The sequence below is a fragment of the Lonchura striata genome, chromosome 1 (genome assembly GCF_050655825.1).
Source record: "Lonchura striata isolate lonStrDom1 chromosome 1, ASM5065582v1, whole genome shotgun sequence".
In the NCBI taxonomy this organism is placed as follows: domain Eukaryota; kingdom Metazoa; phylum Chordata; class Aves; order Passeriformes; family Estrildidae; genus Lonchura; species Lonchura striata.
The window spans coordinates 80,764,241-80,779,438 of NC_140703.1; the positions used below are offsets into that span (position 1 = coordinate 80,764,241).

General features: G+C 34.9%; 1 protein-coding gene across 9 annotated transcripts in view; it reads right to left on the reverse strand.

Annotated features, from left to right (window-relative positions):
- NALCN (sodium leak channel, non-selective) overlaps positions 1 to 15,198 on the reverse strand; it is a 231,909-nt gene that overhangs the window by 75,810 nt on the left and 140,901 nt on the right. For all 9 annotated transcript variants that reach the window (XR_014949395.1, XM_085556997.1, XM_085556986.1 and 6 more), the window contains one exon: positions 11,017 to 11,091. Coding sequence is in view for 8 of the 9 variants with exons in the window: in XM_085556997.1 (XP_085413123.1) it covers positions 11,017 to 11,091 (75 nt within the window). In the remaining variant the exon portion in view is untranslated. The remainder of the gene's footprint in view (positions 1 to 11,016; positions 11,092 to 15,198) is intronic.

Consider the following 15,198-nt stretch of genomic DNA (forward strand, 5'->3'; position numbering starts at 1 on the left):
TCTAGAACTGAAGCAGAAAATAATTTTCTTCTGATATCAGGAAGGCTTTTTAGAGAAGCTTGATCTGTTGATAAAACAATTCAAAGATTAAAAATAACAGACACCATTAACAGTTTCAGTTCCTAGAGCTATTGCAAACAGCTTGATTATATTTTCTCAACTCTTAAATCCACATTAAGAAAAAGCTTTTATTTTTGTATTGTTTCTGGCAACCCATGATGCCATAATTATACATTCAATTATCCTTCATAGCAGACAAGCTTTCTTCTCCTACCAGAACCAAGGTTAGGTAGAACTTGGCCTCACTCATAGTACTGGAGAACATGGACTCCACTTTGGCAGACAGTCAGATTTTAACTCATCATCTTTCTATGACCAGTTCTGTGGAGGACACATTTCTGTTAGCCCTCATGTCTGCAAGGCTCTCACAGGGGCTTAATTATGAAGACTTCTTGACAAAAACAATGGATGAATGCAGAAATATTTATTCTTAGAAGCTCACAGTTAAAGAAAAATAAGTGGTGCACTTAGTTCAGGTTGCTCCCTTTATTTGTTCTACAGACAGTAATATAAAAAGGCAGCAGCAGGAGCATCTAGCAGAAGCTATAAAAATAGCAGGTATTTTCACTAGAGAAATAAAAAATAGCATGTATTTCCACTTTTTCAGTTGTTTGAACTGCTTTACATGAACATGTTATGAATATCTGAATGGCAAGAGTGTATAGAAACCAATTTTCACAGCTAAGTATCTAGAAATAGTGAAAAAAGCCAACAAAAAATCAAAATGCATAAATATACAGATTGACTGCTTCACCAATCATCATAAATGTATACTCAAGAGGTCTTCTCTTCCTGGTATCTAATTTCAACAGAACAACAGCAAAACCCTCAAACCTCAAAATGAGTTAAAAATCTGCAACCATCCCAAGTACTGAAAGCAGAAAGATGCTATGTGTGCAAGAGACAAAATAGCTAATGGAGGATTATTAGGTTGCAGACCTGACTTCTATATTTCATTCTTGAAAGCATTATTAAAACATTTTTATCTCTTTATCAGCATGACTTTCATGTTGGAAACCTGGTTTGTGTGAAAGCTTTGTCTCACATCATGAATTTCAACAATAGGTATATGCCTGGGACACAAAAACACTTATAAAAGATTATTAGAAGGATGTTTTAGTCCAAAAAAGAGTGGAGTAAACATTCCCAGAGCAAGACCCAACTTGAAAAATGAGAGACACCCTTAAAAGTGAGAGATTCAAGGAAACCAGTGCTGCATCTGTGGAGTTATGGAAGCTCTCCTAAGAAATAGATTATTCTGTTGCGAATCTCCAACAGTGGATGGATGAGTAAATTCCTTTGACAATGACCATGGAGAGGTGATCATTGGCACTACGAAATATATTTTCTAATGTATAGAAAAAGATGGCACTAACTGTTTCTGGATGTGAAAGCGAAAGAGCAGTAGCTGAGAAAATGGGATTCATAATGGTGGTGGTGAGTGGAGAAAGGTGATAGGACATTGGCAAGAATAATACTGGAAAAACATAGTAAATGCAAAAAAAGTAATTCCAATATCTTGGTATTGATGCAGCAACATTTCTTAACATATCATTGAAGAGAATATAAAATGGATATCCTCAACATCATTGGCACAGCAGTGAAAGCCACATTCTCTGGGGAAGCAATTATTTCTATATTTTGTCTTTTAAGACCAAACATAATTATAAAGTCTTAGTAGGATACATTAAAATGTGTGACAGTAACATTTTTGACCAATTCCCATAGCAAATGGTGAATGTCTGGTTTCACACAGACCATGCTGCTTTTGCATCTCAGCATACCTTTTGCTCCACAAGTGAGACAGGGCCTTACTGCTTCTGAACCAACTCAGGTGGAGGTCAGGAACCTCTACAAAGACCCTGTCAAATTTGTGCCACATTCTCTTAAAAAATGAACTGAAGTGCCAATGCCAGGCACCTGCTATTCTATGAACCTAAATTCACAAATCCAGGCTTTGTTTTCTGCTGTGAGTGGAGAGAGATCACCAGCTTTCAATGTTGACTTTTATCCTTCTTTGTTGTCATTATCATCTAAGTCCCTAACCTAAATTAGGACCCCAGCCTAGGCACTTCAGTAAGGTGCCTGCTGTTACACACTATGATTTTTGGCTTCATTAATGTGAAAGCACCCATCTGATTAAGTGCCAATGAAATACAGGTTCCTAATTCATTAAACTTGGGTATTTATGTAGTTTAATGTTATCCACTGAAAATCAGGCATTTTGGCTAATTAACTGTCTAGACTTCCCCTGTAACAGAAAAAAGAGAGCACCCTACTTGGATGGGATGAATCATTCCCTGGAGGGTAACTATGACTACAGGCAAGTGCAGATGACTAGCTTACACTACATGCCTAACTTTTTGCACAGTTAACAAAGTGACATGAATCTTGTCCCTTGACACTTTATAAAATTCCAACCTTTATCTAAATGAATGAGAATTTTTTTCCTTGAATATAAGTCTTCAAAAACTCGAAGATAGTTGGTTCTAAACTCGAGAGCTGGATTAAATATAAAACCACTAAAACTTTTGTTATGATGCTTACTGCATAAGCATAAAGTATTATCTTGCTTCATTTTTTTTTCAGTGTATGTCAGAAGATAATCTTCTTTCTTAAAAATAATTGCATTTAAGTGCATAAAGTTTTTTACTCTTGGGAGATTTCTTTTACATGGATTAAAAATGTGAATCCAATTGCTCTGAATTAGCAATGAAAAACACAGACACTGGAATCAAAGTAATAATTGCAAAATCAACAAATGATTACACATGAATTTAGGATCAAAAGTACAAATTTTGCTTCTTCTCTTCACCTTAGAGACAAACCTGAATACTATAGGAATCACAGTAAGAAACTTTTATGTTTGCTCTGGGGATGTAAGTTTGCATCGTTTGGCATATAAATACTGCTGTAGTTAATAAAAAATCCAACTCTATAAGCAAACAAGTATATGTGAGTTTTCAAAAATTAACAGGATACTGTGATGATCAGCCATGCAACAATAAAAACTATTTTATTCTAATTAATATAAATATTTGATTTGCAAATTCTATTCAAATGCACTTTAGAAAAAAATGTAGCAGGACTTATCACTATCTCTTTAGAGACTGACTTGCTTTGTCTTAACTAAAATGAATCAAAATTCCACTTATGTATTCTTGCATAAAAGGGAAGTAGTGTCAAATTCATATTTAGAATATAGAATACATGTCCCAGAACTATCTTTACCAATGCTCAGAAATCAGATACTCTCCCTTTAGATAGTAGGCCAAAAGTCTTATTATAAATTAGGGATTTTTAAATTTGAGTAGTGAAGAAGAAAAAGTAGCTGTGTAGTGATAACAAAAATGGATTAATTGCTGTGTTTCCCTGACAGCAAGAACAGAAAAAAATAGAGTAGATAAGAGGGATTAACACATAAATATTTATTAGGTTTTTAAAATTCTTTTCAAAGATGTCTATCCTGTGGTGCCATATTCTGGACAATTAGGTGGCAGTAGATTCCAGTATAGACTTCCACATTTCCTCCATCACCATCACCATCACCACCAAAAACTTCTAATCTTTATAGAATGAGACTCCATGATAGCTCTGCCATTTTTTACGACACTCAAATCCTATTCTACTCAAATTTTATTCTACCGTAATTGCTCTTTCTTATGAGACAGATTGCCCAATGGATTCCTTTTATTTCTTTTATGCTTTTGCAGTAAAAGCTCTTCAAAGATCTCTATAGTTTGCTTAACGGTTTCTTTTTTCCAAAGCTTCTAAGCATTTCAAAATGTGACTCTGAACCACTGGCATCAAATTGAAGTGTTCAGACATTAAAAATTGTTGAAAACAAGAATCTATCTTAACAGACAAAAGGAGAAAATAATCTATCATTATCTCCAAGCTTATTTATGAAAATGTCTGTTTTCAACATCAAAGAGTTAAAAGTGAGATTTAAGAGAGAAAATGAACATGGCAAAAATCTGTTACTTTTCAAATACAATTCTAAAGGCAGCTCATTTAAAAAAATATATATGTATACTATATGTAGAAAAAAATACATACCATTATATATAGGTGTATATACCTTCATATACCATCATATATAGGGGTGTGTATGTATATATATATACACCAGGATATATAGGTACATATATACATATATATATATATACACACATACCTGTATCAAAGCATTTGCTGCTTTGATATGGATATAAGAAAAAAAAATATTATATGTATTTCATGGTGTGAACCAGAACTGGAGGGAAAGGAGCATGTACATTTGACAAGTAGCTTCATTGGTGAGTGTGTGAATTTAGTCAAATTAGAAGCAAAATGTCCCTGCTGCATATTGTTGTTTACTCCTCCAAGAATTTCTGTTGCCAGGTAGTAAGTATTTTTTGTAATGGATACTATTTGTACTAAAGTTGTGAGCGTGCACTAGTGAGCACAGACATTACGTGTGTGACATGACAGAAATCTGATCTTAATGGATTTTCTAAGTGCAGAGAACTACACTTAGACTGAGATTTCAACCATTTAAAAGTGGATGTATGTTCCTGATTGACTCAAGGGGCCTAAGACCTAAACCCAGCTTTTTTTGATTCCTCATCATACTGGAAATTTGTGCATGAACCTAGGGATGTCACATCAGCTTTGATTTTCCAGTAGAAAAATAGGGACACAATAATCTTGTCTGACACAAACTCTAAACCCTCCAAAGTTGGTAAGCTGGGTTTATTATCACAAACATAAGGTAAACAAATAAAATTTTAATATTGTTAGAATTATATAATTATATAATTATATAATTTATTTAATATAATTTATTTTATGGTGTAATTCCAGGAAATAGGATTACAGAGGTAAGATTACATGGTCAAGAAATCAAACCGTGGCTCATTCTCAGATGGCTTGAGATGCTAGTTCTTTCCCTTGTAGAATTATAAAACAGTAAAATGACCATGCACATGGTTTTAGCCACCAATGGATTAATCCTTATGGTATTTTCACATTTTTTCTGAAATCCAGTTCAGATTATGAAATACTAGGGGTGTAAGAATGAGTGCACTAGGTTAGATCAAAGGTCCATCTGTCCAGTACCCTTTTGCTGACAAGGACCAGCCAAAGGGTTCTGAGATACAAGAACAGATCAAAGACAGTCTGGTTTTATTTCCCATCTGCTTTCCCAGGAAAGGTGGGATATGCACGTGAGAAGCAATGCCATAAAGGTTTCATTGCTGTAAATCACAGATTATGCTGCAGATGAAGGAAAGATAGTTCATACAATGAGGATGGCTTGGGGCTGGCTTCAAATTTTCCTCTAGCTGCCCTATAAAAAAATGTATGTATCTCAAAATTGCCCTCCAAAAGTACCTGCTACTCTTCAGTGACTAGAGAAGGAAATCCAACTGAATATTTCAAACTGCACATACAATGCTATAATATATTGGTGAAGTGAGATGAATTTTACCCCCATGTTCAAACTTTCATAAAATTTTAAGGAACTTCACTGGCTGCAAAAGCTGTTAAAGAAGCAGGTACTAAAACAGTAGAGTAAGCCCAGAATGGAGGAATCAACAAGGCAAATATGAATTTCTCTGTACAGAATGAAGCTATGGGGAACCTAAAGGTTTATAAAATTCTGATTTAAAACAGAAAAAACGTAAAAAATAAAGCCATATTAAGGAGAGAACATAAAACTAGACAAGAATAATACATATACAGGCTTTTATATTAATAATAAAATTTAGAAACCCTCATAGTTGCATTAGAATTTCTGTTACTAAAAACTCCACAATGCTGACACAAAACACATTTCAGAGGCTTGGCAGAAGTAACAGGCAGTAGAATCCTTCAGAATCAGACTGTGCAGAATAGGTGATGTATTATCCAGGTGGAGAGTACCTGGCAGCAGTGAAAAAACTGATGATACATGTTACAGAAATTCTTCAATCAATGCAGTGAATAAAGTAAATGCATATAAAAGCAGCACAGGATCCACGTGCATTGAAACTGTGTCTCGAACTGGAAGAAATATTCTGCACATGTGTAAATGAGGATTATAAAATAATTTCAAAATGCAAAATAGTATTCAAAGCTGAAAGACAAGCAGTAATAACGCTGGGAAGCCTTTATTTAACCTCATGTATGTTTAGGAAAGGGAAGAAGAAAGTTATTAACTTTTTACTCATAAGTGACTCCTTGCTGACTTACATAGCCAGAGAACAGAACACCTAAGTGAAAAAGTATCTCATGGTTTACTACTGAGCAAGAGCTATTTCATGGCATAAATATCAAAAAGCTCTTCTGTAACAGTGATAAAGATGGTCTTATATTCAGATCTTATTTTACAAGTAGAAGGTCAAATCTATCTATTACACTGACTTTCAATTAAAAAAATATTTTAAATCATAAAACTTTTGAAAATAAATTTAAAGGAATGGACAAATGACAGAAACTGGGAAGGGTGGGGGGTGTATGGAGTAGCTTTAAATATCCTGTTTTATTAGCAGAGATATCATGTTTTATCTACCAGCTACAGAAAAAACTCCAAGAAGGTCAACAAGACCAGCAATGTCTAATTGAGTGCAAATAAGACTTAAAAGTAAATGGATATGTTTCAGAAAAGAAAGACATGTGCTAAGCAAAGAATAGAGAAAAAAAAAAATCCAACATAAATTTTAGTGCTTTCTGGTATAAAAATAATGGCAGATCATGAAAGACTATGAGGGAACAGTTTCTAAAGAAATGAACTCTAACAACAAAGCTTTTAAGGACATAAGGAAAGCAAGAAGTCTAAAAGAGAAACAGACTATTAAGTGATTGTGTTCCAAAAAAATAAAACCAAAGCAAGAAATTAAAAAAAGTGTTGGCCATAGACAGGGTCAAAGAAGGCCCTAAACTGTGCAAAAGACTGATCTACAAAAATGTCGGAAAAAACATAAAAGTTTTTGGAAGATAACTGACACAAGGTCAATTTGTTACTCCCTAACACCTGATAGCACTCTCTTAAGACTTCTAAAGGATCTCAGAGATAGCAAGGCTGACATACATAGATAATTTGTAACCTAAATAAATTCTGGAGTGATAGGAAAGGAAAGTGGCAAATGTGACTAACTTTAAAAGAGGGATTCAGGGTAAAGCATGAAAAGTGAGAACCTAATCAGTCTGACTTCATATCTAGGCAAATTGATAAAATGGAGTCAGTAAATATGTGGAAAATATAAGGGGAAAAGTTCAAACAGCTGCTTCAAGAGAACGTCATACTTCAAGGGTGATGAATTTCTACAAAGAAAATCAATGCTTTATCACAAAAGGCAGAAGACATCAAAGAAATCCTCTCAGTTTCTTTTTAACTTCGGGACAACAGTTTAGGGAGAGTGTGGAGAAGACAGGCATAGATGAGAAAGAAGTCGGGATTGTAGCTGATAGATTTCTTGTGCCTAAATTCGATATAATCCATATAACTGCTGATATAATCCATATAACTGCTGTACTGAATGGCAGAGGAAAGGGCCTCATGGCAAGATGAGCAGGATCAGTGTCATACCTGGAGACTCAGTAGTGTGTTGTTGTCAGTCTGGATCACTGCAAGGGTCAAGTTTATTGTACAGATAGATGGTGACTATGAGCTATAGCACAAACACTTTTCACTTGAGCTATGATGGCAGGCATAGACAAGAGTATGAGATGTGGCAGAGGTTGGGAAATGCACTGCAAATAAATAGAGCTGTAAAGATACAGAGAACGATTCTGTTCTTAAACCAGCTGAACGGTGTACTGGAAAAGCAGATTCTATTCTTCTGTGTACCTGTGCTGTTAAGTAAATCACTTAAATTAATCTTTCACAAGTTTTATGTCTGATCTACATACTTACGAGGGGTACCATAAAAAAACCCAAAAAAACCCAAAAAAAAACCAGAAAGGAGATTAATAGTTTTGTCTTTGTAGTAAAACCTGAATACTGTGCAATAAATAATGTACAGGATCACACAATGTACAATAAATAGACTAGTGGCTTATTAAAATGAGCTCTATCTACTCTTTGCACTGAGTCAAGCCTTTTGGAATTATTATTATGTAATAGGGTAATTAAAAACTGAATTATGATTTATATCCTTAACTAAATTGGTACTGGCATATTTAATTCTAAAGGTTTACTTTCTTTTAAATAAATTATATTATAATCATATTTAGAATCTCCTAGTCTTTTAATGCATTTTGCTTTTGTTTCTTAATATTTAAATACATTTACTGAAGCAACATGAATATCAAGTGTTTACATACTATTTTACATTCTAGAGTACATTGCAAATATTAACTAATTATTCCTTTATTAATAATCTGAAAGTTAAGTAATAAAATCTTTCTTATCAAGTTTCAGGAAAGAAATTAAGTCATAACTAAAAAGAACACAGTTCAAAAGGGATTATTAGGCAGGTGTGATTTCTGGCACAGATATATTCTCCTTCCTTCCTAGAAAATCATTCAGTCTTTCATCATCTGAAAATGCCCTGGGACTTGAGCTTTACAACACATAAAGACAGGAAAAAACATACATCCCCAAGGATGGAGAACATTACAATTTCATCATTTTCAACCAATGAATGTCTTTTACATTAACAGCCTGAAATTTGACTTCTCTCTTAGAACACCATTCTTCAATCTTTTAATTATAGATGTCAAAAATTTTTCAGTGCAGCAATAGATTTATTTTTTAATAGAAATAGTCTTGATTAAAACATAACAATTATCTTGCAATCCTGCTTCCTCTTAAAGTCCATTCTTAAAATTGAAAATTTCAAATATCATTCAATTAAAAACTCCTTTTGTTTTATTTTCTGAGATAAGACAACCAATATTTTAACACAGTAGAGCACAGTTACCATCAGCATTGAACTTGTGATACCATTGTATTTACCCCTCAGGAAATCTCTTCTGTTCTAGACACATAAGCAGCTGTACATTCATTCCAGGAACCTCATATCACTGAGCTCCAGGAACTGACCCCTTGCCTCTTTTCACCTTAGGCATTTTTAAAATATGCAACACTTTGTACAACATTAATTTCTTTGCATAAAATACCAGAAGGGAATGCATTTAATAGAACTGAGTAATGCACTATGAGAAGACACTACTGCTCAAGAAAACTTTTCAAACACATAAGTACAAACGAAACAGTGTCAGCCACTTTGGACATTTTCATGCATCAGAATGGTGTATTATATGAATTATAATGCATGTAGAACCCATATACCATTATGCCAGTCAACCCAGCTGATATTTCCAATGGCAAAGTGCTGTGCTCTGGTTAAATTTCCTCTTGGGCCATGGAGTGGCGTGGTAGCTAGAAGATCTGGTGGCTGAGGCAGCAGTTTTTTTCTGGCCCAGCAACACTCTGATGTAGTTATACTGCTACAGTCTCAAAGATATGAAGTTGAGAGATTTTAAAAAAAGTTATATTAATGTCTCGCATTTATGTGTTCTCCATTACTATAACAGAGACAGAATTCCTACCAGGCTAATAAAATTTCATACTGAAATGTGGCAAGCATTGCTAGTGGTGGTCTCTCATTACTGCTCTTTGTTCAGCACTTCCAAAGCAGGTGGCTGAAGCACAAAGTCATGCTGCTGCCATTTAATAAGCAAAGGTATGGACTTTTAAAGTGGTTTATCAATCAAAGATGTTTCGCGCAAAAGCCACTGGATTTCACATCTCAAGCTCTTCACTTTGGAAAATTGATTTGTGCTCTTAACTCATGCAGATACTATGAAAAATTTCCTATAATGATATGACATTGCTGACCATACATCTGAGCCATTTTCATTTCAGATAATTTTACCTCTTGAGACTAGTAAAGAGAAAAATGAATGCCTTGATTTGGCCTATTCAGTTTGCTTACTCAAGACTGTCCTGCCATCCCAAAATCATCTGTAAGATCTTTCACTTATGTAAACTCATGAACTGAAATCCAGTATTTGTGTTTAATTGTCACAGAAAATACTTGTCCTATAAATTTATTTCAAGTTTGCAATACATATAGATATTTAATACTGCATCAGCAAAAGCAGTATTGGTTTCTGCATTGAATTCTATAATGAAAAAATAAAAGTATATAATATTGTCATGTAGAACTTCAGTGTAAAATATCTCAATTGTCTGGGTGATTATCTTTCAAGAATTGAATGAACAGAATTCTATGGCAATTGCTAATGCACATGAAAGCAGCAAATAATAGCTATAAGCCAAATATTACAGAAGAAGTTCCCATGTGTTAGCTCATGCTATTTCATGAATGAAATAGGAAAATGATGACTTTTCCTCTCTTTGTAGAGATTAAAGTACAGTTATATATTTATTTAAAACTATGGATACCTTCCTCTCTGGTGTGCACAAGGTCAGAAAGGCCAACGTGAATCCTTTACTTACATTTGTTCTATGTGATTGACATTTGGGGTTTCAGGCATGAGAGAATGACTTCTTGCTTCCGAAATGAGGAGAATCAATCAAGCAACCTAACTCTTCCAAGCATCTTTAGCCCTCCCCTAATACATTGACCAGAGTGTGCTCTACTGCTCCCTAACTGGACTCTCCCATTACCCTTCCCTGCAGTAGAGCTGCGCTGTGCTCAGAAAGCATGGGCAGGGATATTTTCACTAGGTCATAAGCAAAAAGATGGCCTAGCTGTGATTTGATTTTTGTTTTAATTGCAAGAGTACCTAAATTGAATTTGGTTGAATACTAAAACAAATTCTTACATCTCTTTTACAATATCTTAATTTTTCCTTAAGGTTGCGTGATAGTACAGAATCTAACAAAATACTGCTATTCACTTCCACATGTACTGTTTTGTTCACTGTGATAAAGGTGTTTCCCATCTTTTACTAGATAAAATACCATTAAAGTAAAATGCCTTGTTGAATCTACTTTCAAGTACAATAAAAACATGTTCTTACTTGTTTAAGTTTCTTTAGATCTTCATCAAGTTCCAAGTTGTCCAAAATAACAGCAACAAACAAGCTGAGTAGAATCTACAAAACATTTGTAAATTATTTGTTAAAGCTTATCTTATTTTTCTTAAGAAATATTATTCAATAACATGGAAAAATGACAGCCCTGCTGATGTAAATAGGATTCTTGCCTTTGACATCTGTTGAACTAATATCACCTGCTACTACATATCTGCTAGCCCTTTTGCAAGTGTAAACTTTTTTTATCTTTACAATTATTATGATTTTAAAAGTGCTAAATTCTAGGTTTTATGACCAATGAATTATATATATTTAAGAATATACTCATTAAAATTTACTTCACGTGAAGAGAAAATTAAATTAATCAGAAATAATAACAACAAACAACAATAATAAGAACAATGATAATAAGAGCAACAACAATAATAAAAGAAATGCAAAGCAAAATCCTAAAACATCTTGTAAAGCTAAGGTGGTTTTCAATTAACGTGTGACATTTTAGTCACCTGACAGTCATTTACTTTATGGCTTTCCTTTATGCTCTGAGTGCTTCTGTGAAAAGTAGCTAACTCCACTTTGGAAGATTTGCATGCATCACATATATAGGAGATTCATGTCACAGAAGAGGAAAATAAAGTGCCTTGATTTACTCAACATTAAATATTATTTAGATATGTTTCTAGGAGGAAGAATCCCAGGGAGAAAAAGAAGTTGTATTAGTATCAGATTATATTTCCCTTGTGTACAGATGCTGAACAGAGGCCAAAGAAGCTGAAAATGTCACTGATACAGCTGAGAAGCAGACAGAACTAGGAGTATGGTGGGTAAGGGAGGATACCACTGTTCAGCATATATTATCAGGCAAATTTTATCTAAGGCTGTACATATATGTACACATGCATAAGTTAACAGCTGCCAGCAACTGCCAAGGTTTTATTCTCTGAAGTTCAATGCAAACATCCTCAAATGCACAGAGCTTCTACAGGCAAGCATGAATTTCTGATATACCAGAGAGGTACCAAAAGGTGTCCTAATTCTTTTTTTAAAAAGAGTTATAGGCCTAGAATTTTTCTGTGGTCTTGGACCACTGAGTGACAACTAGAGCAAACATATCCTTCCACCAGTACTTGTAAATGAAGTGTAAGTTTGCCTGTCACACTGGAAATTTATCCCCTACCTATACAGAAGATGAAATTTAAGTTATTTAATATACCAGACAAGGAGTTTGGAACTTAAACTGCATCTAAGTTGAGCAGACCTTATTCCAAGGCAGGATTTGCTTTCGCTCCATAAACTATAAAGGTACAGAAGACACAGGAAGGACTCAGGCCCATAAATTTTAAAAATGTCATTGCTAAGAAAAAAAAAAGTTCTTTTGACAGAAGTTAGTAACTTTGTGGCTTTAGCAGCACACAGAATTTGCTGCAGCTATTCAAAGCAACATATTGTATGTGCCACATAAACAATACATCATATAATTTTCAGCGATCCTACTATGACACTACTATGAACATTGGAAGTAAAGATGGCATTTAGAATAGCAATGCAAGGCAGAATTCTGATAAAATACATAATACCTAGCACCATGTAGGGCCCAGCGAAGTTGACTTTAGTTTCAGGATAGTCTGTGGTGGTGCACGCCCCCATCCCATTCAGGCCACACTATGATCTGAGAAATGCTCATTAGGCCTCAGCCTGGATGAACTGCACTTGGATTAAGCCCCTCTTGAGCCTATCAGAAACACTGTCTGCTCCCAGGAATTAACAGGTGTCTATCAAGCACCTGATTTTAAGCGAAAACATGGGAAACACATTTTCATTGCCTGCCAAACAACCAAGAGGAATAATATTTCTGTTACTGAATGTTCAAAGAAAGTTTTTCAAATTATGGCCAGCATGGAAAATTACTATGACTGAAGCCCACTCTGTAATGATACTATAAACAGTGGTCCAAAGCAAGACCCATCTGAGCTCTCAATTCTCAGAAGAAAGGGTGAATAAGTGTGTCTCACAAACTGATAACTGGAAGGCTGTGGAGCCAGCCAAGGACTACTAGTAATGACAGGCAAAAATCATTGGTAATAACCAAGAACTATAGGTATTAAAATGCCATGAGTAAGAACAAGGTTTGATGGAGAACAGGTTTGAGGCAGAGATAGGGCAGCATTTTTCCACCAGCTAAAATATGACACAGTACAGTGCAAGCACAAGATTGAGTTGGCATGGACATAGGCATGGCATAGGCATGGACTGTAGGGTGGAATTGACACCACCAAAGACCCCCAGAGCCCTCTAACCCATTTCCAGAAAGTCCTGAAAGAACAGACTATGCATGATAATTAATTAGCATAGAAAGAGAGAAACTTGTCCATAAAAAGGCTCCTCCCTAAGCCCAGGCAGCACCCTCCAGTACCCTGAACATCCCAGTGGCCATACCGACACAGACAGATCAACTCTTACTTGCTGGATAGGCACCCCCAGGATCCTGGACATCCCATGAGCTAGACTGGGGCTGCTGAAACCAGGCTCAGTGTCCCCCCAGCTGGATGAATAATGGAAGCAGCACTATTGATCTCTTTTGCTGTCTTTTTCTGTCTCTCTGTCTTTAATTCATGTATACCTCTTTAATGTCTCTTTTCCCTTTCACCTTACTCCATTATCCAAAACCCACTGCCACAGTAGGTCAGGGGCAAACATTTGGCTAACATGTGAAATGGAACTTTCTGATTGTGGACCCTCTGACTTTTGTCATTCCTTTTGACCAACAAGCATTTATGAAAACTACTTCAATCCCTAGTTGCTAATGAAGAATTTTGCTATAAATTTGTTAAGATTTTACAATATGGTGTTTTGCTTCTTTAGATAACCTGTTCATTCTATGATACTCAATACATGCTGCTCAAAGCATAGCAGTTAAGGAAGTGTACTTCCATGCCACAAAGAAGAACAGTACTCATTAAATCTATCAGCCCTTACCATCTTGCTGATTCATGCACTGACATATATTATGGCAAGACTTTCATTAACTCCCTTTTTGCTTTTTTCCAACAAAAACCAAAGAAAATGCACCACAAAAAAAAACTTAAATGCAAACTTGTTATTTGTTTAACTTCCTCTGCCACCATCTCAACTAATTACAGTCCTTGTTTCCAAGAGAGTGAGTCTTTTTTGAGCTTCAGTTTTTCTTTGCCTTCTTATGTGAAACCTATTAATTTCTTTCCAAGTCTCTACAGTCTGCTATGCCAAATGCCTGCAATTATCATTCTCAATTCTAATTGTCCCCCTTTTTCTGGTTGGTGAAAGTAATTTCTTCATTTGACTTTGCTCTTATTATTCTCTGACGGCTGTTTATTCTTAGAATGCTTCTTTTTGGTTTTAGTAGCAGCCCAACCATTTTCATACTCCTTTACCAGTTCCATGTTATTTTGTTTTAAATTTCTTTTGCCTATAGACAAGTCTGTCCTACATAGTTTCCCTTCTGAAGTTTAAGGAAGATCTTAGAATTGAACCCAAAATTTCATAAGCTCAGATAATTCTGCAAAGTTGTCTTTGCAGAGTTTCTTCATTCATGTAGAATTTGCATAGGTGAATGAGAACAAAAGTGTACCCTTATGGAGCAAAGCAAGGACTGTGTATTTAAATGCAAATTCCCTGCAAAAGGACTGAGGATGGTGTACAGAAAAGTGACTTCCCTCCTAGCAAAATCAGTGCTTTCAGTAAACAAATAGAGAAGTCCCAGATGATTCTTTCAAAATAAGGAACATAAAACAGAATACTAAAATTGCTCTTACATCTAAATTATTTCTCAATTAAGATATGAAAATTTAGCAAAGAGGTCACTTGACACAATTTTCATTTACGGACTTGCTTAATAATCATCTGAGAAGTAAAAATGAATTATGATTACAAAGCACTCTTGAAGAATCAAAAAAACATCAATAAGATTCTCTTACCAGTAAATGCTTTCAAATCTATGACCAAAACCACACCACAATTATAACTTCAATTTCCAAGGAGTTTAAAAAATCACTCCAGCATGAAAAATTGTATTTTCCGTGAGAAAATTACATGTCCTATATATCTTCTGATATATACATTTGTTTGGCTTATACTTTGATGTGATTAAGCAGCTCTAAGAGCAGGAAATGCACTTTATTGCCATTTATA